The sequence below is a fragment of the Pterocles gutturalis genome, unplaced genomic scaffold (genome assembly GCF_000699245.1).
Source record: "Pterocles gutturalis isolate BGI_N339 unplaced genomic scaffold, ASM69924v1 scaffold29888, whole genome shotgun sequence".
Classification (NCBI taxonomy): Eukaryota; Metazoa; Chordata; class Aves; order Pterocliformes; family Pteroclidae; genus Pterocles; species Pterocles gutturalis.
Window position 1 is genome coordinate 1,296 of NW_010126591.1, and position 27,252 is coordinate 28,547.

General features: G+C 36.2%; 1 protein-coding gene across 1 annotated transcript; it reads left to right on the forward strand.

Moving 5' to 3' along the window:
* Positions 1–763: 763 nt before the first annotated feature.
* TXNDC11 (thioredoxin domain containing 11) lies at positions 764–27,220 on the forward strand. Its single transcript, XM_010079030.1, has 12 exons — positions 764–898; positions 2,430–2,651; positions 3,359–3,456; positions 5,417–5,546; positions 11,566–11,659; positions 12,916–13,028; positions 14,238–14,438; positions 16,903–17,686; positions 20,124–20,269; positions 21,483–21,592; positions 23,493–23,573; positions 26,498–27,220. The coding sequence occupies exons 1-12, from the start codon at positions 764–766 to the stop codon at positions 27,120–27,122; spliced, it is 2,739 nt and encodes a 912-aa protein (XP_010077332.1). The 3' UTR covers positions 27,123–27,220.
* Positions 27,221–27,252: the final 32 nt, after the last annotated feature.

The window sequence follows — 27,252 nt, forward strand, 5'->3', positions numbered from 1 at the left end:
CCAAATGAAGCCTGAGCTAAGGTGTTATTATGGAAAACCTGTGGTTTAGAACTGGAGTTATTTCTGGCACTATGCAAATGTCTTTTGAGACAGCCCCACTCCAAGGACCTCGCAGTCAAAGGGGCTGATCCTACAGTCACTTGAATGTGCTTTTCTTTGTTACCCAGTTCTGTTGAAATGAGTTTTAATTTTTTATAGGCTCTGTGCAGCAGGTGATTAACACAATCAGTGTTCTAATAAACAGTATGTGATTATTCTGTTTGTATATTTATTTATTGTGTAATCCTCAGTTTATATTTGTATAATTTTTAGGGGGTCAGAGCACTATTCTTTTTGTAAACCTGGGAATTATGTAAAAGTATTCTGTTATGCATTTGGTGTTGCAGAGGGGGACGCTGCTTAAGGATCTGGTAGCTATTGCTTTACTCTGTTCTGTTGTTTAATAATTGCTAGAGCTTTTTTCATATTTGAGGGTGGCCACGTAGTTCCTGACTCATTTGTGTCACGGGACTTCTGTTGATCTGTTTTACGCTTTCTTGCAATTTGGAGCCAATTTCGTATCTCATTTTTAAGGCAAATGCTGTTATGTTGTGTATTGCCTGCTCACCATCCCACGCCTGAACCAATTGTCCACTTTCAGTTTAACTCCGTAGAGGAAGCAAAGGTTTTAAACATATTTAGATTGTCTGTTTACTCCTCTTGAACTAGTTTAATAACATTCTAGTTAATGTCCCTGAAGAAGTGTGTTATTAGTGTGAGATGGATGGTTAGCGGCCATGTTTGGCTTTCAGCGGGTGATCAGCGTGTGTGTGCTGACCTGACAGCCAGAGCCGTAGCGCACCGGTGTGCTCCTGTCCAGAGAGCAGATGGACATCGTGGGAAGGAGCCGGTAGTTTGGGTAAGGGCAGGGTGCCAAAGGGGAGGGAACCAAAGGTGTTGGTTGTGAGGTGATGTGAGAACCAGAGGGTTGGGGAAAGAGGTGCTGGGTTACTGGTGGGGGAGAAGGGAAGGAACAAAGGTCTGAGTCTACAGAAGGAGCTAGGTTCTTGGCCATCTGTGTGACAACGTGATTTTGTAACTAGTGGAATTAATGAACTGTAAACATGAGAGACCAGTTAATATTTTTAGAATTCTGGATTTTGAAGCAAATATTGTCTCTTACATATGAATTACGTATTTCCATAACTTTTAGAAAATATATCAGGGGTGGTTCTTTAAATGTTGAGCTTTAGGAGTATGCTTAGTAACCTGGAAATGAGAGAAGAGCTGTGGCTTTTGTGGGGCTGTATTGTAAAAACAAAGGTACTTCTTACAGACCAGAATGACTGTAAAGTTTTAAAATGTGGCAGCATTGTTAGGAGGTTGTTTGACAGTGTTTGAGGCTCAATAATTTTATTGCAATTACTACGATTGTAACCTGAGAAGGATCAAATATCAGGTAAAAAGACTTTTGTATTAGCTCTTTATTGTGATACAAGGTAGTGGAATGCACAGTATTTCCTAAAACGTCCTGTCACATCAGGAATCGTGGCAAAATTGAGCATTACGGTTGTGCAGTCCAGTTTTTAATCTGATTTACTCTATTGTAAATATAGCTAGTGGGAAATTTTGGGAATAAGGGAATATAAAAAAAGATAATATGATCGTTCACTTGCATTTAAGGCAGTTTATACCATAACAACTTCGGAACACCTTGGAAATGATGAGTTCTGGATTGTTTGATTGCTGATTTGATAGAAAATGGTTTTCTGAGTGTTTGGTTTACCTTCCTGGTGTTACTAGTCAAACTAATTTCTCTTAAGAAACTTAATCTGTCATCATCTCTTCAAATCAAGACTCCATTTATATTGTCCTTCCATTGAAGAGGAAACACGCCCTGAACAGTTTACAATCCCTGGTCTAATCAGTAAAAGAAACACACATTTACGTGTTTTTAATAGAATATAAAAGAATAACAATCTATAACACTTTAAAACAAAGTGTAAGGCAAGGCAGTAGTCTCTCTCTTTGTATGAACATCACATCACAAAACTCTGTGACCAGTGAGTGTCTCTTCTCTTATCAGGGTGCTGTTACCTAAAGTACAAGTGTTAAAAGAGGATGAGGCCAGGGAAGAAATCCAAAGAAATCACTCTTCCTGGTAATTTTATGCTCTATAGCAACCAGCAATAAGAGTGTGAGCTAACATACCCATAAACATGGTGCATGGTATCACAGCGTGACTTTCTAAAGCTTGTTTAAGGGTGCTCTTTAGATTTTTTTGGTGGTATTTCATGAAACTAACTCAGACAATGTAAGTTGTAGTCATCTGCATCAATTTCTAAAGTTTTGTCATTGCATGACCTTTGCTAAGATTGAAGATTAGGGCTTTGAGCACACTTTTTTAACTACTGCTCTACAGTCTCCATAACCACCCTTAATTTCCTTCCTGCAGCCGAGCAAAAGATGTGACAATGCCAGCGAAGCTTCCAGTGAATTTTTTCTCCACAAGATCTTCAGTCATTGATCTTTTTCGGGGACAATTAGACTATGCAGATCACCTTCGTCAGGATTCAGAAATTGTGCTGTATTTCTTCTATGCGCCATGGTGCGGCCAGTCCATTGCAGCAAGAGAAGAAATAGAACACGTGGCCAGCAGATTGTCAGACCAGGTAACTCAGGAAAAGGCACAAATCTTAAACATGACCTGATGACTTTTTAATCTCCAAGCCAATGCTAATTCCTGTTATCCCATGGCAACCAGCAGCACTTGAATGCTCACGTTTTAGTGTAACTCAGCCAGTCATCTTAATAAAAATTAACATACAGAGTGTTAGAATAGATGGAGGAAACCTGTGATTCCTGCATAATTGTCTATTATTTCTGCTACTGAATGGGGAACTCTGCAAGTTTCTTTCTGTAAAGTGTTCTCAGATTTGTTCACCTGCCTTCAGATAGAAATTACAGGGAGTTTGCTTCCCTTTCCAGGATCCTTGGAGACACTGGTAATCATGTGAAATTGCAGCTGCTTTGCTTCCTAGGTACATGTTTCACAGGTACAGCTGTCCTAAACCTCTGCTTGTTGAGCTCTGCTCTGCAGAAAAAGTAACTAATATGGATTATGACTAAATTACAAAATTTGAAGGATTTAGATTAATCTTAAAAAACAGAAAGAAAAGTGACCAAAAGGATTACTATTGCAAAATGACCAAAAAAAAAAAAAAAATAGTGTGATAGAATTAAGAGAAGCAGAAGTGGAATAGTGAGTTGAAAAGACACTGGAAATAGCAGATGGAGTGACTTGGAAAAAAAACCATGTTAGATAAAGAAGGTCACAGTAATGTACTTTGTTAGCTGTGAATTTTTACCTGCTTTGCAGGTGCTGTTTGTGGCTGTAAATTGCTGGTGGAACCAGGGGAAATGCAGGAAGCAGAAGCATTTCTTTTATTTTCCTGTGATACACTTATACCATCGGAGGTAAGACTTCATACACACAGTCTGGGTTTTCTATTGCTATTTTGGGACATAGACTGTTTAAAGTGTTGCATTTTGGAAGTGTTATATTCATGTTATAAATAGATGCAGTGTAGGAGATTCTGGGTGAAGCTCATCCTGTATGCTACTTGGGTGTCAAGAAGGGCTGTAAATGTCAGTTAAATGACATGCTGCACAGTTCTTCATCCTTAAGGAAATTTTCTTTTGCCTGTGCAACTCGTGGAAGTTCTGCCTCTAATGAAAATTAAATAATTCAGATTTATATATTAATTTCAGTTGTCTGTTTGCTCTGTGGATGGATTATATCAACTGGTCCCTGTTTGTGACAGCAATAAAGTATGTGCTTAAGGGCTATTGAAGCTAGTGGAATTTAAGTGCATATTTAAATGGCACTACATACTGAAGACTTTCTTCTAAATTTGAACTTTACACTCACATTTTTTTATGCTCCAAATGTTGAGATATCATTGTATAAAATTTCATATAGTCTCACTTATTTTTAGTATTTGTATGTATTTATTTTTTTTCCTCTTCACATGGAGCAGAAGGTAAGGAAACACACTATGTAATGCTAAGTGCAGTAGAGATGGATGCTGTGTAGTTTATCACTTGCATTTTACTTGTGTACCCTACTTGAACTGCAGTTTCCTTCCTTTACAGAGGCTGATTTGGGTTTTTTTGGGGGAATTTATGCATTGAGGAGGAACAATCCTGATGTTTCTCAGCTGAACTTGGAACAGACACAGATGGCACTGGCATAATTCAAACTGTAGTAAAAAAAAAAAACCCTACAACCCCACTTGGATGTACATTGACTTAAACTTACTTGATCTTGAAATTACACCACATTAGATGGATACACTTGGATATTATCAGTAACCTTAAACAGTTTCAACAAGATGAGATGTAAATTCATACTGATGCTTCGTAAAAACCCAAAGGGCAATGCACCCCTCATGCCTGAGATATTAAACCTCGAATGTTGTGTACGGGGCATGTGACACGTTGAAGCAGTGCATGTCGCTGTTGAGATAATGGTTTGTAATAAACCAGTGTAGGAGTTAGAATAATCTAGTGGGCTCTGGAAGACCATTTCAGAGCATCTGAATATAGGTATCAGTCTGAGTTTGGTATTTTTCAGAGCGTCTGTATGTATAAACTATATTAAAAACCACATGACATCAGATTCTTCAGTGGGAATGGACTAATTCTCAAACCTTTTGTGTTTGATTTCCTTTTGAACTGGGATGCTTTGTCCAACCAAATGGTAATAAATCAGATGCAAGATTTCAAGGGGATGAAGGAGAAGCTCTGGAAATCGTAGTCACAAGGCCCAGCCCGCTTTCTGTTGTAGCCCTACTTAATGTGGCGTGAGCTGTTTTATCAGATGGCTAGGGGAGAAGCTATAGACTCCTGAATCTGTTCATCAGCAGTGCGGCTGGATTTGTCCCTGTTTTATTGAGTGCTACTTGTAAAAGTCTATGTAAAAATATTGCACCTTTTCACATTGATCCTGTTTGAACATTATAAATACTTTAAAAATTAGAGTGAAAATAGTGGCATTTTTCAGATCTGTATTTTTAAGTCACATGTATTTACTTCAGACAAAGCAGAAGGATACATGTATGATCTTACAATTCATACCCACATTTTACCAACTTCTTTAATGGGACTCGGAGGTGGACCCCATCTCTTCATCCCCACCAACGTACTGTGCGTGCCCATAGACACTGCGTTAGGGCCACTGCAATTTCCGCGCTGTACTTCAGGTCTGGTAACACAACTCCTCTCTCAGTTACGGAAGCCCCTGTTAATTAACACAGAGAGCAATTCCATAGAGGCTGAGCATGCTGTCTGTGTAACTCCTGTCTCTGCCACCCCCAGGAGGGACTCTGTACTGTTAATTTAAGTCTTAATGTTTTATTATTTTTTTTGGTACTAGTTTTGGACCAATTGAATACAAAGGCCCTATGAGTGCTGTTTATATTGAAAAGTTTGTTCGCCGGGTGATGACACCACTACTCTACATCTCGTCTCGATCAAAATTACTAGATTTCCTCTCAAATTATGAGGTACTTGTCTCTCTTCTCTAGCTTTACCACTGTGGTTCAGAAAGAGTTTGACTTGTTTCACGATTACATTTGGTCTGCTCCAAAGGACTAGTTTTATTTCCAGAATCCTGAAATCAGTCCCTTGTAAATTTGTTAAAATCATGAAAATATGAAGTGACAAATTTGTAATGTTGGTTCCCTGTATAGTGACTCTTATGGTTTAGTGCTGCTCTTAATTTATAATACTTTAGTGTGTAGAGACAACAATCAAAGTTGTTACCTCACCAAAAAGTTAAATATGAACAAGAAAGAAGGGAGAAATCTTTTTGCAAAAATTTTGCAGTCTAAATTGGGAAAGCATTTGAGAAATATATGATCATTGTTTTAATTTTTAAAGGAATATTAAACCTTTCTAATAAGACAAGTCTGTTAAGTAAAAACAAATGTGAAATCAGTTGTGATAACCACTCCAAACCACTTTGTATGCTGTAAGGTCATGATTTTAATCCACTGGTACATTTTTTATTAATTTTCAGTCTGTTGTGTTTGGAGGTGCCAAGATGGGTAGCAAAACTAGTGGATTAATGACTTCCAATTAGAAACAAACAGTTACACCAGAACTGTTTATAATCCCTTTATAACTGTTCATTTCTGTAGTGCACAATGGAGAAAGCGTTCTTTGAATTAGCGCATGTTCTAGTAACGGGTTCTGCTGCAGGATGGAGCATGATCTGTGCTGTTAAATGAAAGCTGCCAGGGACACACACTGGTAGTTACCATGGGTAGGTGCTGTGCTTTCATGCTTCAGTTCATCCCTCGGGAGCTATTAATGGGTTTAGTTTTCCAGTGTTTTAAGCAGGGACTGTGAGTCAGGAGTAGTGAGTTGTGCGGCTGTCTCCGATGCTGATCGTTTCTGTGATCACAAGCACTTCTGTTGACCTTTCACTGCTTTGGTTTTGCCATTCTAAAACTCTCCTATAGAGGTGGGAAATCTTGTGGCACTAGGTGCTCAGTGTCTTGCCTTTGTAAAGTTTTAATCAAGAGGAGAGAAGGGGGTACAGAAATAACAGCCAACTCGGGCAGTAAGATCCATTCAGGGAACAGGGCATTGGCTAGTGCAAGTCCAGGTGAGTGCGATAAAAAAAGTGAGTGCTGAGTGCTCAGGAGCTGGGATACAGAGAAGACCTAAGACACAGAGAATTGTATATGAAGATGGATGGAGGAGGAAACATAGGCACAAAGGAGAAGTTAGTTTTAAACTGGAAATGAAAATGTTGTTTCATCATTTTAAACAGTTAGAAGTGTGAATAATTTCTAATGTTTTCCATGTAAGTTGAGGAACTTTATACCTTTTGTAGGAGAAGATACAATCCAGGTGACTCCTGTGTTGAAAAGTGAGAAAGTTTGAGAAGCAGAGTAGGTTACAGGAAGTGTATGTGTGGCACAAACTAATTGCTGTTTTGAGAGCCTTGGCTAGTGTCTTCCTTTGAGTTTTGATCTTTTATATATTAAAAATGTTAATTTTCAGCAGAAGAGAAAGGAGAAAAGACTGTAAAGGATAGATCATTGGGTATTTTGACTACTATCTGCTGCTTGATCAGGTTTTTGTGATTTCTTTATTGAAAAGCTAATTAATTTGAAGCTCAGAATATTTTCTGAAATATTTGTCGTTTGTCATCATTTTCACTCCTGTGTTCTGCTAGAGAATGGGTTCTGCAAACTTATGTTAGGGATATTTACTTTAGACTTGAAAATTTCAGTTGAAAAGAACCTCTTTGTAGCTGATGACCAAACTGCATTAGGCAGTGTCCATTCTGTTCCTTGGCGGTTTCGTTCCACTTAAGGTCTCTCGTATTAAGGAAGCAGTAGGTCGCAGAGCAGGTGCCCGTCACTCACTTTTGGTCCTCATTGTTTTGTCCCTCTGTCTAAGGATAGCACTGCGTGGAGTCTGGAGCATGCAATATGTTGGTAAGTTACTAGTAGATGAGTGATTCATTTGCAGGGAAAGTGTCAAACTGAGGTTCTGCTCAGCTTGTGTTTTCACACTTAAAAGAGCTACTGCACCCTTCTTTTCTTGTTTCAAGGGCATTTTATTGTTGCTTGTCAGTTTACTGATAGCCAGGACTTCAAGCAATATAGCCTATAGTTATCCTTTTCCATCTAATCTGTGAAGCTTTTGATGCTTTAATCGTGTGTTCAAATTCCAGTAGCCAGCTTTTGACAGAAAAGCGTCTGGCAAAGAAAACCAGGAGCATTACCCACACTTGACTGAATATCAAAATCCATTGAACATGTTAGCGTGCCAGAACTAACAAGTGCTGGGAAGGTACCAAGATAAAAATTCAAAGCATTTTTTGGAAAGTTGAACCACATAAAGAGATACTGAAATCTAGTAGCATTTTATCTTGTATTCAAACGTTGATTAGCATGGCTTTATTTCTAAGAAATACTGATGAACAGAATCCAGCTAAATGTAAGAGCAAGCGGTGTTAGTTACATGGTGTTCTGTCCGTTCCTCGGCCAAGTCATGACTATCGTGAGAGGCTGTATTGCTCTCACAAGAGGGCGCTCAAACCCTGTGAAAAAAAATCTGGTTGACGATTCAGGAGCTAAGATTGTGAATTTTCTGATACTGTTTAAGTTTTGGGTTTTCTTGTGGTTGTGGAATGATGCTAGTGCAAAACTAAAACTGGATAAGAATTAAAATTCTGATTTTTGAGAGCAAGGAAAAAAATCCCATTTGGAAAGCAGTTAAAATCTTGGAATGTATAGGAAGATCCAAGTTCCATCAGGAGAAAGATAGACAGTTCCTACCATAACTCCAGGTACATTTAAGTACCTATAATCAGACTTATTTTGTTTTCTTAACTGCAGAGATGTGACAGTTTCACTTTAATCCAAACTGGCATGTCTCATTCCTCATCTGACTGACCCAGCTACTAGAAATGGCCTCATCCTTCCGAGGCACAGACGAAGAAAACATGCAGTTTCTGTAGTTAGACAAAAAGCTTCATTCACTTAAGAAAATTAAATGTCCCCAGGGAGCTCATAATTTTCTGGCTTTGGGAAAGGTGGGGAAGGAGTTGGTGTGTCTGGGGGGTAGCTGGCGTGTGTCTTAACATGTGTCAGCTTTCTTGTTTGCTCTGTTTGTGTAGAAATGCTTCCTGAGCATTAACCAGCTGTGTAGGATCTGACCCAGAAGGGGATTTGACTTAGTGTGCACTTGTATGGGGTACTGTGGTGCATATGTTAAATGATGATGTGAGAATTTGCTTTCAGTTCTGGATATGCAATGTTTTTAACGTCATTAGGAAATGAACAGACTTTTACTTGTAAATTCAGTTCATCTAATATCAATCAGCAGTTTCTTCTTTGCATTTCTACAGTATAGAATTACTGGTATGTAATATTGGTTCTTCTGTTCCCCAAAGACAACACATTCCTTTCCTCTTGCTGTTTTCTTTCCTGTGTTCCCAGATAAAAATGAGGCAGGAATTGCCTGCCTGCACAAGTCTGAGATTCTGAAAAAAATAAATCATCTCCATTACCTCAATGCAATATAGCCAAAACATAAAAAGAAATAAACACAAATTGGGATAGAAATAACTTGAGTAGTAAAAGTGTCAGTCTAATTGTAAAAGCTAATCAGTATCTGTGGGGTTTTTTTCTGTTCTCTGTTCCCATTACTTCACATTTATTCGCCTTTACATTTCAGAGCTCTTTCATTGCATAGTCATTTAATACTTTCTGCAACTCTTCTGAGTCAGCTGTAGTTTAGATAATTCCCAATAACCTTTGCAGATTTTGTTCCTCACCCTTCTCTCCCTTTTCTAAAGTGTTTATAGAAATGTTGAACTATATGAGCATCAGTGTACGTCCTGGCTGGCCATCTTTGTGGAAAAAACAGTAACTTGTACCTGTAGTTTTCTGTCTTCTCTACTAATCTAGAAAAGGACCTTCTGTGGTGTTATTCCTTATCACCTTAGTTTCTTCCAGTGTGTTTGGTAACTACTTGTAGGCTTTTGGGGAATTACAGTTGGCTGTAACTGTTCTGGGATGATCAGTAAAAGGACGCTAATTAACCATATGACTGATTAGGCATATAGCATTAGTGTATATTCTCCCACTACAATTTTTTTTATTGGAAAAAAATTTCTGAAAGTGTCTCATGGAAACATTTTTCACAATCTGGAAGTCTTAAGCCGCTATTAGTGTACAACAGAACTGGCAGTCAGAATCAAACATCACCTTTTTTAAATAACTTTATGAATATTTCTAGATCTGACTTATGGCTTCTTGTTACATTTCACTGTCATTTTTGAATCTTCTTCATTATTTGATGCTATAACTTCCCTTTGTACAGTAATGGTGTTCAGAAATGGTCCTAGGAAACAGGAAACTAAAATTTTGATCATCTTATTCAGTGAACCAAGATAAAGAGACAGATGCTTTAAAAGTTTTTTATAAGCAATTGTTTCTTTTTACTGTCTTAGTTTGGTTCTGGGAGAAAAAGATGAGTGCTAATTACTGTCCTGTTATTGTTTAAAAAAGAATGAGTGCTATTATTTTGCTGTATTTATTTACTTCTTTATTTTTTTTCTTCTTGACAATTGTTACTGCAGAAATTTCACTAATTGTTTATATCTCATTTTTATTATTGATCATTTTATTGGGGTACCTCATAAGGAATCTTTGTGAACAAAGGTCTTATGTTTAGTATTCATTCATGAAAGATAATTCCTGCCTCAGAAGAGCAGGTCATTAGCTGGAATGGGCAATGTTGTTATTGCTGTACATCCCGAGATCGCTAATTCATACTGAATTAGCTCAGTTCATATGGCTGATATGAATAACTGAATTCATATCACTAATGACAGTAACAGGTAAAATATATGTTCGTGTTTAAAAATAAATTAAAAATTTTATGTGTAAAACTCAAGCAGCCTCTGAAATACCCAATGAAAATACTTACGTGGGAATATATTTGCCACACAAATGGGTGATAGATGAGTCTGGAATCTTTTGTTCCACAGCAATCCCTAGAGTGCTCTTGCTTTGTGTGTATCAAATGCTCTTTCTGTACGCACTGGTGGTACTGGGAAACAAATAACACAAAATAACCAAATTCCATCACTTCCTCTGTCCTGAAAGTTTATTAAGCCAATTTGAATTATGCATTAGAAAACATAATTACTAATAATTTTTAATGGCTTATATTTTGCAAAATTTAACTGAAATTTTTGGAACAAGAGAAGTCTAAAGACTATGCACCTCTGTGTTCCAAGTCTCCTTCTCCAGATTCTCTTCCTGAATTCATACTTCATACTTGGTAAAGTCAATAGGCCTATTTAGGGATGAGTCTTTTAAATTTTTGTCTGTTTGACAATTTGAAGAACTTTATGAATATGAATATGCACATGGGATATGAGGCTATCTCCTTATTTTTGCGCAGCTGCTCTCTCACTGACTCCTGCAGGATATATTGAAAGCATTTACAATGACTGATAGCTTAATGATGAGATGGTAAGTTGGCTTACCAGTTCAAGTATTCACGCACAGAATGTGTGAATTCAGAGGTAGTTGCTAATTATCTACAACATAGTGAACAATGAAATTGTTACGGTTTAAGTTGTCTATACTCTGAAAAATCACATTTGATATTCCAATTCTAAAAGAAGTCTTTATGATGCTTATGGTTCTTATGTTGGTGCTGGAACTGAGTCATAAAATAGTTGCAAAGCAAATATGAATTGTTTTTAGTAACTTTAATAGCTAACATGGGAAATAAGCGGTTGGGAACTTATGCATCTACAGACATAAAAACCCTCTCTTGTACATAGCTTTTGAATGACAAATTTAGAACTGATTTCCATTCAGTCTTTTAATGTTAAAATTTTTCTTGCAGCATAAAGTGACTGTTCTTCAGTAAACATTGTTGTCTTTTTAAAATCTGTTGTGTTTTAATGTAGGCAAATAATTGCTGTGCTCATATATTTATACTTGAAAATAGCCTGACTAACTCTAATTCTTGTTATTTCAGCCTGGTGTTCTAGGATATTTTGAGTTCAATGCTTCACCTCAACCGCCTGGTTATTTAACATTCTTCACATCAGCATTACATTCATTAAAGAAAGGTAAAAGGTTCATTTTCATAATTTAAGGCATCTGTGAATGTATTATGTATATGGGTTTCAGTAGTTTTTTGCAATATTTGGTGACTTGGGAATTAATCCCTTTTGAGTGTTTCTTGATGTTGATCTAATTATGAGGCTGTCTTTTATTAGAATGCAAGGATTGCATATATAAAATGCTTATTATGTTATCAGCCATCATGGAATAAAGTAAATGTCAGGCTGCTATTCAAGGATACGTTAAGATACAGTTTCCTCAAAAAAACTAAATGTGTAGCTGCAACCCATATAGAGCCATAATCAGACTAGCTCTTACTTAAGTTGAATCCAAGAGTGTTTGTCTTGTGCAGCATTTGAAATGTCACGTTCAGAGGCATTGGGATGAACTTGACTTTGTCAATACTTAGTAACTGAATTTAACAAAGTGCTTTCCTGCATGGAGTTACAGAGTTGGTACACAGTAACATGGTGAGAAGGGCTTTCCCTCCCTGTTGTTTAGCATTAACAATCTAAAATACAAAACCTCTTGTGTTTGAATGTGCAAACTTTGTAGATGATTAATGCCTTTTTTTTGGGTCATAAATTCTGGGTAGAACTTTCTTAAAGTTAAGATTAGCACATTTTATGGATGTGTTTTTCCTGTCAATAAGTGAAATAAATTGATACCATTGTTCTGATTTTTACTGTGCCACTGACTTAGTAAATGATATAGAGCCTGTTCTCCTATGTTTTGTTCAGTAATTTCCCCACTTATATATTGGGGTAGTTCTTTGCAACATAAAGATCCTTTGTGAGTCTATCCTTCTGTGTACGTATTTATAACTATAGAAATACTATCATAGGTATTTAAATAGTTTATATTTACTGTAAATATACATTATCTAAACAGTCAATGTTCGTACCTTTTCCTTATATGTATATCTTATCTTGGCTTTTGATGATGCCATAACACATAGCAAGGTGCATCTGTCATACCAGATTCTGTATTTAATAAGCAAATCAAGAAATTGGACAATTCAGGTTAACATTCTTTATACCCTGAGTGCAGAAGAGGAACACATTTGTTCTTGTTGCCTGCTCTTGTCATCTTTCTTCTGGCTCAGTTAATCACCCGTACTGGCAGTTGCTATTCAGTAAGATTTTTGTGCCTTTACACGTCAATGTTCTGTGTTTTGGTTTGAAGGTGTTCTTCTAAGGCTTTCAGGAGAGGAGTTCAGTGTGTGTGATTGTATTTAAAAACTGAAAATGTGCCCTTGTAGATTACCTTGGAACAATACGCTTTGGAGTGATCACAGATAAGCACGTTGCAGAGGAGATCTCATTGGTGCGTTCAGGCAGCGTGTATTTGCACAGACACGTCAACACATCTCTTGTGAGTATTGTATTTATGTTGTAGTGACTCTGAGACAGTACATGGAGAGTGAAGCTCTGTCGTAGTAGACCGTGAAGTAGTGTTTCCCTGAGCTTTAGGATACAGGATGTTTAAGAATGATTGTTGTACAGTAATACACATTTTCATTCTACCAGTCAGCAGCTGTTCTAAACAGTAGCTAAGACCCAAGTTGATGGTCTCTATCAAAACAAAACCCCAAAAACTTAAGCACCTCAGAAATGACTACACAAAGACTTTTTCCTAAAGTTTATACCTCTTACAGTGGGTCAGAATTAGAAGGCTACTTGAATGAGGGTATGAACAAAGATTTTGTGGAGAGATAGTAGGAATAGTGGAATAGTGAAAACTTGCATTTCAGTTTAAAGGTACAACATTACACAGATCATAAAAATAATGCAAATTAATTGAAAATTTATAGTCACTCTTAATCCATGTGCCACATTTTTGGAAGACTAAGGCTGAAAGTACTAACTTTCAGATTTGCTGTGTGGTATAGAGATCTTATCTATTCACACTGCTGCCATGAGTGGAAACTCTGAAGTATTGTAATGTGTATTTTATTCAATTGAGACTAGGGAAAACATGTATTTTTCAGGTTAAATTATTGGTAAATACATTAACCTGCTTTTGTCTGTGCAAATTATTTAAGATAAACTTGCCTTAATTTATTAAAATGACCTTATAAGCTGTGAGCACTTTTTATTATGCATGTCTTTTCCCCCCAGTCAGTAATAAGAAATACCAGTTTTAAATGCAGTCTTGATGTTGGGGTCTTAAAAGACTAATTTAAAATTAGTTAATATGGTGAATGAGTAGTGGGAGAAGGTTTTGTAATATGCCATAAATCAAGATATTTGATGATACCAACTTAGAGACTGAACTCTTTCACTTACAAACAAAAGTTATACTAGTAAGAAAAGTAAAGATTATAAAGAAGTAGTAAAAGAAAAAGGAGCTTCCTTGGTAGAATACTTTTTGCCTGAAAGATTGTGTGTGACTATGATCTGATGAGCATTTGGAAAGATTTCCCAAAGGGAGAAGGTATATGAAATGCTGAAGCTTGCTGAATAGTGTCATTAAATTTAGAAACAGAGTTTTAGCCATTGCAGGAACAAAGCATGCCATATTTGAGAACTGCATTCATTACTAAACCCAGTGAGGACAAATAATTTTTTTCCCCCCTTCAAGATCTATCCAAATGACATGATGAACTATACTGCTGAGAACATTTGCAAGTGGGCTCTAGAAAATCGAGAGATGCTTATACGCTGGCTGAGACCACATGGTGGAAAAAGCCTTCTTCTAAACAATGAGCTGAAGAAAGGACCAGCACTTCTCATATTTATACCTTACAATCCCTTAGCAGAAATTCATCCTCTTTTAGATGAAGTAAGTTCTATAATTTTTTTTACTTGAAAAATACTAGAACTTAAGAACTAGTCAGGGTTCTGAGCTTAATTGTGACGGATATCTCATTTTGTCTCACTGTTCCAAGTATTCAGTTTTGTTTAAAAAGACATTTTTCTGAAGCCGTATTATCACAACTCCCTTATGCTGGTTTGCACCCCACACAACATGCCTTTGTCTCATGTCAACAGTTGTTTAGAACAAGCACCTAGCTTTTCTTTGACTTCCTTCTTTTTGTGGTGCGTGCTTGGTCTTCTGTTCCACCTGACATAGCTCAAACAAAAGAGCAAGAATGTATTGAGTATTGTAGGACTTCTGTTTTGTCCACCCCATTCTTCTTCTCTCCTTCTGTCTTTCCAGGGCTGGTTACACAAGGAAAAATGGACCTTTTATTAAACCAGACAGTGTTATTTGAAATATAGCCCAACTTTTCAGAAACTAATGTGATTTTTATGTCCTATGCATTCCTTAGTCGCCTTCCAATTTTCTCTTCCTCTGCCATTATTTCAATTTCTGAACCACCTAGGACACAAGTTTGTGTAGCTGTGCAGTAAACAAGATAGGGAAACTAACTTTGCTGACAATCTTTTTCCCTGGGCTATGTTTCAGCTGGAACCCACTGTCCCATTTAGTATATCACACAGCTGCACATCCCAGTGGTGATCACATAGCACTAAGGACAATGGGGAACAAGAAACAAGCATCTGTAGAAGATGAAAAGCAGGGTTAAATTTTGGCGGCAATGCTGACTTAAATATATGGAGTCTGTGTCCTGGAATGTGTGATTTACACAAGGAGGCCTAATCAGTAGTGCAGTGTCTGAAGCAATGAGGGGAAAAAAAAGAAAATAACTTGTGAAACAACATTTAGCCACACTAGAACTAGACACAATAAAAGCTAGACTGCTACACGATAGGGTTGGGGAAATCTTTGTGGAAAGACTGGAAAAGAACAGCGATTATTCTTGTACTAACCTGTCTTGTTTTTGGCAGACTTAATTCAGTGATGCTTGTCGCAGATTAAACATTCTAGTAACAGGTACCACTGATGTAGATCAAACCAGTGCAATATAAAATGTTCTGTTTCAGATTTCATTGTGCTAAATAACAGTATTTATCTATATTGAAATGAGACACAAAATATTCCAGTTGATCTCGTATTTCACTTTGATAGAGAGATATTATGCAACTTGTTTACCATAGGAAGAGATGTTTACTGCAGCTGTCCTGTGGGTTGCAATTAAACCACTTCCCCGTAAGGCAGTTGCAAAGAACAAGGCTGTCACGTTGTATGTTGAAAAGTCTTGGAGCAAAATTTTTTTTCTGATAGTAGGTCACTGAGATGGGATTTCTTATTGCACATCTGGTTTTCTGTTTCTAATTTCTTCTTATTTTTCTCTATGTAGGCAGTAAAAATCTTCAGGTGAGATTATAGCATGAGGGGGTCAAGTTTCTTTTAAGTATTTGAGTGTTCTCAGGATGAAAATATCTAACAAGGAATTCTTAAAGACTCTAACAAACTGTTATAGACCACATCTTAATACCGATTGTCCTGTGACACAGCACCCCTCTGAGATGTGATACTTCAATATCCCTTTGATAATTATAATGATTCCTAACAAAGTGTTCTTGTGTAAGCAATATTGATTAGGTTTAATGTGATAGATGAGGATGAAGGGAAACTTCCTCTTGAATTTTCTTTTCATGCATGTTCCATTATTTATCTCCTAGAAGGGGAATTTCTTCTATGGTCCATACACATGACATTTTTGCTGCTTTTTTCCCCTTGGTTATGAAAACCAAAATGGTGATGCAGCACAGGAATATTTGCACTGAGAGGCAGGCTTTTTTCTTTTTTCCTTGTTTCTTTCTTCTCCCACTAAGTCATGCATTGCTATATACAGAGTACACCTGCAGTATTACAACTATATGCCCATGGCTGGGAGAATACTAAGATTGCTTCAACACTGTTAGTGATTTTTATGAAATTTGTGCACCACCTATACCAGGAAAAATGTCTATTCCCTTTTCGTATAGGAATGCTTTTATTTATTTTCTCATATTGTAAAATAAGGGAAATTCAAGAACCTGTACTGATAAATGCTTCATGTAGTGGGATTTAACCTTAAAATGTGGTGGTTTTGCACTGTGATAAATATGATGCAAAGAGGACATTGAGATCAGTGTAGTGGACTGAAAAAATTTTGAAGTGGCTTTTTGTTGTTCTGTGCATTTAGTTCTTACATGCTGAAATATCTGAAACTTTAACTTTGTTATCAAGTCAGAGTCTCCTATAATTTTTTGTAAGAATGAAGAGTAGTCAACTTCATGTTTCTGAAATTCATCTGTAATTGTATCTATATTGTTAAACGTGCAACAGATAACTGCATTTGAATGAACTATGTAGTGTTAATCTCGCCTTTTTCTTTTTTCTTTCCCCTCTGTAGATTACCAAAGTGGCCTTGGAATACCACAACTGTAATAAATGCCAGGCAGCTGAGCCAGATCTTCAACACTTAAGAGACACTGATTCACCAGCTTTTGATTCCTCTGTACCAGATGCACATACGAAATTATCAGAAACATTTTCAGTAACCAAGTACCCATGCTGTAACACAGTGGTGCTTCCACAGTGGCATTCAATATCTAGAACTCACAACGTCTGTGAGCTTTGCATTAACCAGACGCTTGGTGTCAAACCAAATCAAGTCCATGTGCCACGCTGTAACTTTTTAGAGATAGAAGCAGCTTTGGACTCTTTCTACCTCCAGGAACATACCTTTTTTCAAGTTCTATCAAATACCATAGAATGCAGCAATTTCTTGAGTTTCTATAGTCCCTTTAGCTATTACACTGCATGTTGCAGGACAGTAAACAGGCATTTTTTAAGTTTCATCCGTTCTGAGAAGATGATTTTTCAGACCCCCAAAGTAGCATTTTCTTCCCATGGGAAGAAAGATAACACCCAACATTCTATTCCTCACATTGAGGATAGGAATTGTTTTATTCCTGACCTTCATATTAGTGGCACTAACATTACTGGTCTGAGCTGCAGGACCAACAAAACTTTGAATCTTTATCTACTGGATTCAAATCTTTTTTGGATATATGCGGAGAGACTAGGAGCATCAAGATCTACTCCTCTTAAGGAATTTGCTGCCATTGTTGACCTGAAAGAAGAAGTGCACTATGTCCTGGATCAAAATCAGTCACTTGTTGCATCTACCCTGGGTATGGTATCTAGTATACAAACGCTTGAAATAAGAAAATTAGGTTTGCAAGTAAGCTTCTGAATGGAACACTTAATGCCACTTTGAAAAGCAAGACTATAATCAACATTGTGAATCATAGTTTATTCTAATTTATTTAGTAGTTAACCAAGCAGTAGAATTGTGTTCTAGATGATGTAAAAACTAAGTTTCATATACCAAAAGTTATTCGCTTTAAAATAAGTGAACCTCAAAATGGGATTCTTGACTGCCTGATGCATTGAAGGAATTAGTAAAATATGAACTAATTTGCCTGTGGAAAAAAAATTACTGTACATCTAACACATTTGATATTACAGAAGGCATTTGTATATTAATGGTGGTGTCGGTGTTTGCTCAGCTGCTCTGTGTACTAAAATATCCTAGAATTTCGTGAGATAGTGCTCGCTTAATCAGCAGAGACTAGCCCTTCCTTGTGTCCTCTGAAACCAACTTATAAATTGTTTTAAATTTATTTTGAAAAGTATGTATATTTTCAAAGTAGAGCGCTGAAGTGATTTTGGCCAGATCTGTCAATACTCTACTTCCTAGCTGAACTGGAAGAGAAAAAAACAAAAACAAAACCCCAGCCAACCCAATGACCACAGTTCTGATTTATTTGCAAGTTATTGAATAAGACACAACATACCTAACCACATGCATTTACCTATCATGATGATATGCAAAACTGAGTCCAACTGAAATGCAGGGTTATTCAATGTTAGCAGTGTAGGTAAACATGGAAGTAAATTCAGGTGAATCTAGTATTAAAATAAGTTGTCCAAGAAGTTATATCAATATAATTCTTACAGCATTAATTACATTTCCATTTTGCCATAAATCTGTAAGTACAAAGGTATGCACAACGTAGAACAAATAGCCATGTTCTTGTTAAGGAACCCATCCAGCCTTGTATCCTGTCTCTACCCCAACACTCTGGAAAAAGCAAAAACCCCAGTGACCATAAAAGGATGCTTAGGAAAAATGAAGATCAGAGTGAGGAGATAAAAATTTCCTTCTCCTTTCTGCTCCCAGTATTTTCTGTCTCAAATTTGTTTCAGATCACAGGATTTCCTGAGCACGATGAGGGTTTCTCTGCTGTGTAATACTTGGTGTATTTCTGTTCCAAGCCATTTGAACTTCTGGAGGATTTTTGCTTCTACATATTTTGTCAGAGTCACTGTGATTTATGTTTGGTTTTTGTGGGGTTTTAAAAAAATTATTTTATTTCCTTAAGCCTCTTAACTTTTGATATTTTAAAATAACAAAACAGATTTGTGTTTAATACCTTTAACAGATTTCGGTTTTTACAGATGGTTTCTGAAAATTCAGGAGTATGTGTTTTAAGTAGCCCCCTCCTTTCAGTTACTACTTTAACCATGCATAGATATTCCAGATCTGGAGATCTAGAAAGGAAAAAAAAAAAACCAAACCAAAAACAAACATGTTTTGGTCTGGTGTGAGAATTTAGTGGAATGCTAAATAGTAAATATAAAATTAAATGTACTGCTGTTTGCATTTCAGAGATAAACTTGATAATCTGATATTTTATATGTATGTACAAAAGTGCCAGTTTCACTTGGTCCTATTTTTTTTTGGACTGGAATTACCAGTACAAGATGTTTCTATTTGACCTAGTAATTATTTTTAGTGTGCTTGATAGTACATATTTTATCGTGATTATTGAATACACTTTTATTTTGTAATGCATATAACAACATTTCTCTATCTAAATTAAGAATGACACAGTTGATGTCTTGCAGCAATTTAGAGAACGTGGTTCAGGCTCAGAGGAGTGTAGCTGAAGGTAGCTGAGGGCTTTGGAGCTTGTTTTAAATTTTTACCACTGGCCAGCTACTTGTTAAATATCTTAAAACTACAGAGAAAGTTGAATGAGGAGGAAGGTGGTCACTGGTAAACAAAAGGTAGCTGGTCATGTTGGCATGGGAATAGCACAGTCTTTAAAGGTCTAAAGCAAAAGGAGAATTCCAGGGAAAGTAAGTAAAGATGAAATAATAAATGCAAATAAATATGGAATTAAGTGGAGCCTTCAGGATAAGGACCAAATACTTCAGTGCTATGTAGAAAGTGAAAAATGGTGAGAGGACACTATTTATGACTTAGCAGGTGTGTGGTTAGATTAGGAGGGTAGAGAATTATTATTGAAGTACATTGAATAGGAGTAGAAGCAAGATCAGAGAGTAGTGTGGCAAGTGAAGACCATAATGAGAAAAACAAAAAAAAGTGAAATTTTGTCTTGTTTTCACATCAGTGATGGTTGCTCAAGAGTTGATACCAAACTGTCAAAAATTAATGACATGAAACCAAGTTTGAATTTGTATTTTCTCTGTAAGTTCTGAATTACAAAGTAAAACCTACCAGAAACTGAAATAACTGTTATGTATCAAATTGCCTTTCAGAGAACTTCATAAAAAATTTCAGTGTACTCTACAGTCCCTTGAAAAGGCATCTCGTTGATGACCCTTCAGTCCGTTTTCATGAACAGAGTGTAATCACTGAAGTGACTACTACTACCTTTCATGACACCGTGTTTTTGAGTGAAAAGGTATGCCCCATTACTGGAAAAGCTTCTTGCAAATCATTGCTCAAACTTTTGAGGAGGGGGTCTCATTCTTTTTTAACACTGATGTGCTAGGCTTATTTGTAACATAAAATGATGTTTCTTGACAATTCAAACTTTTTTTAAAAAGGCAATTCAGAATAGTCTGATCTTAAGTAAATCTGCAAAAGATCTTCTTTATTATTATTAAAATAATAAAAAAGTCAGTGCAACTGATTCCCTGGCAGGTTTCTGCCACAGTTCAAGGTTTGTTGGGTTGGTTTGAGGGTTGGTTTCTGGGTTTTGGAGGGAGGAGGTGTGTTTTTTTTTTCCTGTGTGTTTGAAATATAGATTTTAAGTTAAAAAATAAGAGTGTTCATGACTTGATTTTTTTCCTTTTTCTTTTTTCCACGGTAGCAGGAGCACATGCTAAATACGTAGGGTTTGAGGTAACATTGAAGAATATTCTGATTTCTGTGATTCATATCTCAAATGAAATAAATATACCACAACTTACTTTAAAAAAAAAAAAATTATTGCAAAGCAAACATAATTAAAAAAGGTTTTAAACCTAAGGCATTATTTGAAAGCACACAGCAAAAATACCAAAACTCTCACAGGTAAAAGCTTTCCAATTGCATGCCAGGAAGTTGCTTTACGTAAGATGTCATCCTAAACAGTAGTTAAATTACTTTGATTTCTTAAAGATGTGATAGTGAGGGTTAATATCCGTTGTCGTTCAGGTCTGCAGTGAATGTATGCATCTCCAGTAATTGTTCTGCAGCAGCCCTACCTCCTGCTTTACTAGTTACAGGCAAAAAGCAGAAGTCTAGACATCATCTTCTACCCAGTCCCCCATGAAGTATACAGTCACTGTTAGAGACACAGAAATTTAAGATTGTAAAAGAATCTTGGGAAGTGTAGTAAAGTTTGGTGCCTTTTCGCTTAAAGGGAATGGTCCTGAACTAAATAATCTAAATAATCCTCTTCATTTTGTCTTTTTTGTTATGGAAATAGAATTCCTGAAGAGTTTTTGTGTGTTAACTCAGTAGACAGAGGGCATCAGTAAATAGCTTATAATAAAGTTTATTAACATTAGGATGTAGTTTCCTTTCACATTTTAAGGGTTTCAAGTTTTAGGTGTTGTGAAGACTAGTCCTCCTTTGCTGCAGGTTAACTACAATTAGATAATCAAACTCGTCTCGGTTTCATTTTTCAGAATGTCCTGCTGCTCTATTACGCACAGTGGTGTGGATTCTGTGCTTCTCTTAATCACATCTTTATTGAACTCGCTCGGCTTTTGCCTCCAGATAATTTCACTGTGGCAAGGTAAAAAAAGATTCTAATTTCATCTCTCTAGAATAATGTAAGTTCTTTGAGGTCATCAGCATAGAAAATAATTACTTTTTTTCTCTCTACAACCTTGCAATAGTAGATGTGAATGTCATCTGCTTCATTTCTCTTTGAATTAATTGTTTTATTTTCCTCTGTATAAATTTGGTGTTTTTCAATCTCACTGCAGTAGTTACGCACTTTAATTAAAATAATTTTTTAAACAGTGCAATTAACCTTGAAGCTTCCTAATTTCAAGAAGTGAATCAAAATAGCAGCAGAAAATAATTTTTTCCCATTTCTCTGACAATTGTTAGTCAATAATTACATCCTGTAGGAATGTATTTCAGCAGTTGTTTGAGACAGGCAAAATACATGTTGTGGGTTAACCCTGGTGGGCGGCTAAGCACCACACAGCTGCTCGCTCACTTCCCCCCTCTGTTGCCACTGGGATGGGAGAAGAGGAAGGGAAGAATAAAACCAAGAAAACTTGGAGGTCAAAATAAAATAAAACAAAAGGATCTGTTTAGTAAGTGAAGGGTAAGTGGAAGGAGAGAGAAGGTGGCAAAACAAGTGATGCAAAGGCAGTCACTCACCACCTCCTGTGGGTAGACCAATACTCAAGGCGGTTCCCAAGTTAAACAATGGCAAACCCTGCTAAAACCCACTCTTTTCCCTTTTATTGCTGAGCATGACGTTATATGGTGTAGAATTGCTCTTTGGTTAATTCAGGTCATCTGCCTGGTTGTGTCCCCACACCCCACTGCAGCCACTGTGGGGGCAGAGCGAGAAACCGAGCTGTGGAATGCTGTTCAGCAATAACCAAGGTGTTCCTATGTTACCAACACTATCCCAGCCAAAATCAGTTTCTAGACATATATATATATATATATGAATATATATACATGTGTCTAATACATGGTGTTATATATATAAAAGATGTGGGGTTTTGGTGTTTCCAGGGTTTTTAATGTTTCAGTGCAATCTAAACATTCTTGTTCATGTACTTGATAATACATCAATGCTTACAACATCTGCTCTGATTGTACCCTTGTTTCTTTCTGACTGAACTTACTCCAGGAGGCAGCATGAAATCTATAGGAAAAAATTTTAAAAGCTGGAGTTATCACCTGTTTATAATTGCGGCTGTATTCCCACGGATGTAATGCTACTCTCAATCTACACCCATTCTCTTTCCTTTGAAGTGCTCTCATTTGCTCCATTATTTTTACTTCAGTATTACTGATGTGATTGTCTGTGGTTTTTTTTCTATAATAAATTTGTTGTGATTAATAACAATTTTATGTGTAATCGAAGAAAACCTAAAAATTCAGAGAAAAATGTAACAAGCAATTGAACAAGTGTTTCATTCAGAAAATACCATGTTCCTTTCTACATAGACTTTTAGAAAAAATTGTGTCTTTAAGAATGTGCTTGTCCTTGGAAGAAGCAAAATAATGTACTCTCAAAACTACTTGAGGGGAAAATATTCAGAGTTGTACTTGAGGAACAAATTAATAGGAAAAACTTCGGTTTCACATTGAAACTGTTAGGCAGGTCTGTTTGTTTCAGAGAAGGAAGGTGTGTACATAATGAAGATGTGTACATAATCCGTGAGTATGCGATCTAAGTGCTGAGTGAGAGCAGTTGGAATACTGTGCATATTTTTCTAGCAAAAAAACCCACAGATTTTTGTTAAACTGAGATTCATCATCTTGAATATTGGTAATTAATTCTGCTGACTCGTATGCACAATGTATTTTTGACATAACACATTTAGACTTACTTTCACAGTTACTTGCATTTCCTTCTTCCCAATCCCTAAAACGGCATTTTAAAAGAAAATACGGATTGTTCATCTGCCTGTTTTCTTCATCAGTGTCTCTTTTCTTAACAGAATTGATGTCACTCGAAATGACCTTCCATGGGAATTTATGACAGACCGTCTCCCAACCATTTTATTTTTTCCTCATCAGAGGTAATGTAATTCTTTCCCCTATGGATTTTTAACTTTCATTTTACTAAGTTACTGTTTATATGTCATAGTAGAGAAGAATGCCAAACAGTAATTAATTTCCTTATACGCATTCTAACTTTATGCATATTCTAATTAAAAAAACAACAAAACAACAAAAAAGAAACCCAACAGACATGGGTAGCTGATGGTATGCAGATAGGGAATGCTCTCTCCAAAGGTCGTTATTTGTTTGTTTATCAACAGCTGCATTAGTTAATTTTCCTTATTACTTGGTTGTATTTAAATTTATTACTTTGGCATGGTCAAAATAAATTAATGAGAGACTACAGGAGGGTGAAAAGGGAGAGAAATTATGTAGATGGTAGTGCAACTTGTATCTAAGTGCTTCTAATTAGATAAACTAAGAGACACCACTAAAATATACTATAATGAATTCTTGCATTGAAATGCAAGGATTTGCTTGCTATGTTTTTAATGAAGAAAAATTAAAAATAAGCACAAATGGTGAGTAAGTAATCTAGCTCAAGCTTGGTCTTGTTTAAGAGAACAAAACCTAACAATCCTGGCATTACAGAGGGAGAAGGGATAGTTTGTTACATGTTTTTAAAGTGAAAAAATTATCTTTAAAAAAAAAAAAAGCTAATCCGATTACTGAAGGAGGGCTTATGCATCCTTTGGAAATATTACAGTGGTCCTAATCTGTGAATTTTCTTTGTCCTTCACTCCTCTGTGGTAGAATGCATGTAACATAATCAGAGGGACTTTGGAGTGAGTGTTCGTTGCTCAAACTGAAGTTGTTTCAGGATGCGTTTCTCTGACTGTTCTGATGTTTGGCTTTTGGGGGGCATGTACATGTGTCTAGCTGTACCTGTGTTTTGGATATCAAATTCTTTGTCAATCTGCATAAACCATGGAAGTGTTCTATCAGCTAAGAACTAGGCTAGCAGCAGCAGAGAGTGTCTTGAAATACTTCTGTAGGCTTTCTAAAGGAGATACTAATATCTAAAGCAAAATCTCTGATTTTATGTAGTATAGGAATTGGGCTGTATAGAGAGATAGCTCATAACTTGTCCTGATCTAGTAAAAATAAGGGTTAAATTTTTATCTTTTTATATTTCATTGATATGTCAGTTATGTTCCCATTTGTACTGAAAGAAGTTTCATGTTAAAAGAAATTTAAGTTTATAAAATGTATGTTAAATAAGAGGTGTTTTCATTCCTGAAAAATCAGAATAAAGAATTATTCTCTCTCTTCTGCTTTTGTGATGTCATTAGTCTTGTTTGGTGACATCATTGTGTTGCCATAAAAGAATATGAAGCAAAAAAACGCCAAACAACTGTTATGAATGCTAAGTAGAAAGATCAAGTAAAAAGAGAATATGGTATGGAGTGAAAAAAAAAGGTAGTTGAAGAAGCAGAAGTATGACACAGTAAGAAAATGTACTTAAAATGAAAACATTCTCAAACTTGCTGGGAAATTGTATAAAAGTTATTGGATGATTGTCATGTTGCATGGCAAGAAAATCTGGAAAGCCTATTGCAAAACCTGTTGCAAATACTCCAGGGCTTTTATGGAGCTGTTCTACTGCAGTGTTTCTTAAACAGAAGATTTTTTAAATTTTTTCTTGACTATGAGTATTTCAAATGGTGTGATACAGTCTTCAAGTGAAAGTCATGCTAGAAAGTAAAGTTATTTCATGTAAGAACTTCCTCTGTAAACTAACACTGCAGTTATTTAAATACCTTTTTTCTATCTTAAAACAACACCTTTTACTTCAGTTTTTTGCTTGGGCATAAATACATTTTTTAAAGGTTTTTTAAAATATTTTCAGATTTTTTTTGTTGTTGAAATAATTGTCATTAGTGTCCTTAATGCTGTTGACTAAATATTTTAGCAGTAATTTAAAAAAAAATACCAAGCATTGCTTTTACACATATTATAGAATTATATCATGGAATTTGTGTACATTGCCAGCATGTTTTGGTTTTCATTGTGACTCAGTAGCAACTTCTGGGCTCTTCACAGGAGAAAAGTAGCAGCAGATTTGTTGGTATGCTAGAACCCTTGTATTGTTTCTTTAAAACAGCAAATTAAGGTTCAGTAGCAGTTTTAACACATACAGAGGAAAATATGCAAAGGAGATTAGCAGTAAAACAAGGCATACCGGCTGTTGAAGTGAAACTATTTAAGGGGCATAAGCTGTAAGATCTACTCAATCTAACCATGTTAACAGCCATTGTGATTACTTTTAGGGCTGAAAAAAGTTAAAAGTAAGAGTAAAAGATTTGATTTTTTGACAGCAAAAAAACCCGCTGTCAAAGAAACCTTGCTTCTGACCAAAGTGACTGCTTATTCTTTAAAAGCAAACTGTACTTTTCTGCTCCTTGCAATACCCTTCTGATGTTGGCACACATTAAGCTACTTCGTCCAGGATAACATACATAGACTCAAAATAGTCATTTCCCATCAGACATCTTTATAAATCTGGGCTTAACTCGTCACAATATATAAAGAATTAGGAACACTTAAATGCTCCTTCAACTTAAAAAAATGTTAATATCAATCCACTCTGATCACACTTGCCTGACACTGATGCTACCATATGTACTTCAAGCTCGTAACCTGTAGCTGGGATACTTTTTTTTAATTTGCTTCCTGAAATTTGATGGAAATTTTTGCTCTCAAATACCAATCCAGTGCAGAGATGCTTACAGCACTCAGACTGGAATACAGGTAAAAAGGTTCATGAAAAGAAAACACTGTGTGTTCTCTCTTCATTACAAGAGTTCAGGTTTCTCTTATCTGCTATATTAACCATTCTTGATAAAAAAACATATCAAGTTGTGAACAGCAGATACTTAGATGAAATTATCATTGCTTACCTATCTGAATGTTATAATATTAATTTATTATGTCTTTCTAGGAAGGAACAAAGTGTGAAGTTCCCTGAAGACTTTTCAGTTAACCTTCCTAATCTCCTTAAATTTATTTTACATCACGCAAGTCTTTCTTCATCAGAGCCTTGTACCAAAGAATGCCTACATAAAGAGACAGTTCTACAGCAAGGACACATCTCCCACTTAGAAAGAGAAATTCAGAAGTTAAGATCAGAAATCAGTGCCCTTCATCAGGTCCATGACCAGCTTGAAGCACAGCTTTCTGAAGCCAGGAGAGAGGAACAGAGACTACAGCAGCAAAGACACACACTGGAAAAGCAGCACAAGACTCTGCAGCTCCACAGTGAGCAGTTACAGGCCACATATGACCAGAAAAATCAAGAATTATTAGAAATGGCTGAAAAGCTTCAAGAATTAGCTGATGCATCAGAAAACCTCCTTAAAGAGAATACTTTACTGAGAATCCTGGTGGCATCCAGGGAAGGAAGGCTACAGAGCAAAGATGAAATTCAAGAATCCCTTCAGTCAGAGCAAACACTTTCTGAAGATGATACATCAGTTTCAACAGCTACTGCCACGTTAGGGGAAAAAAGGATTGATAATACTGAAACTATAGAGACAGAGCATAGTAGTGGAAACAGGACAGAATGATTGCTTACACAGTCAAATGATGCAGTATTGGGTAGGTATTTATGCAAATTTTATTGAAATTCTTTGTAAATAAAGACTTCTTCCCCCACATGATCTAGAAAAAGAAAAATCAAATGGAATATTTTTGTAT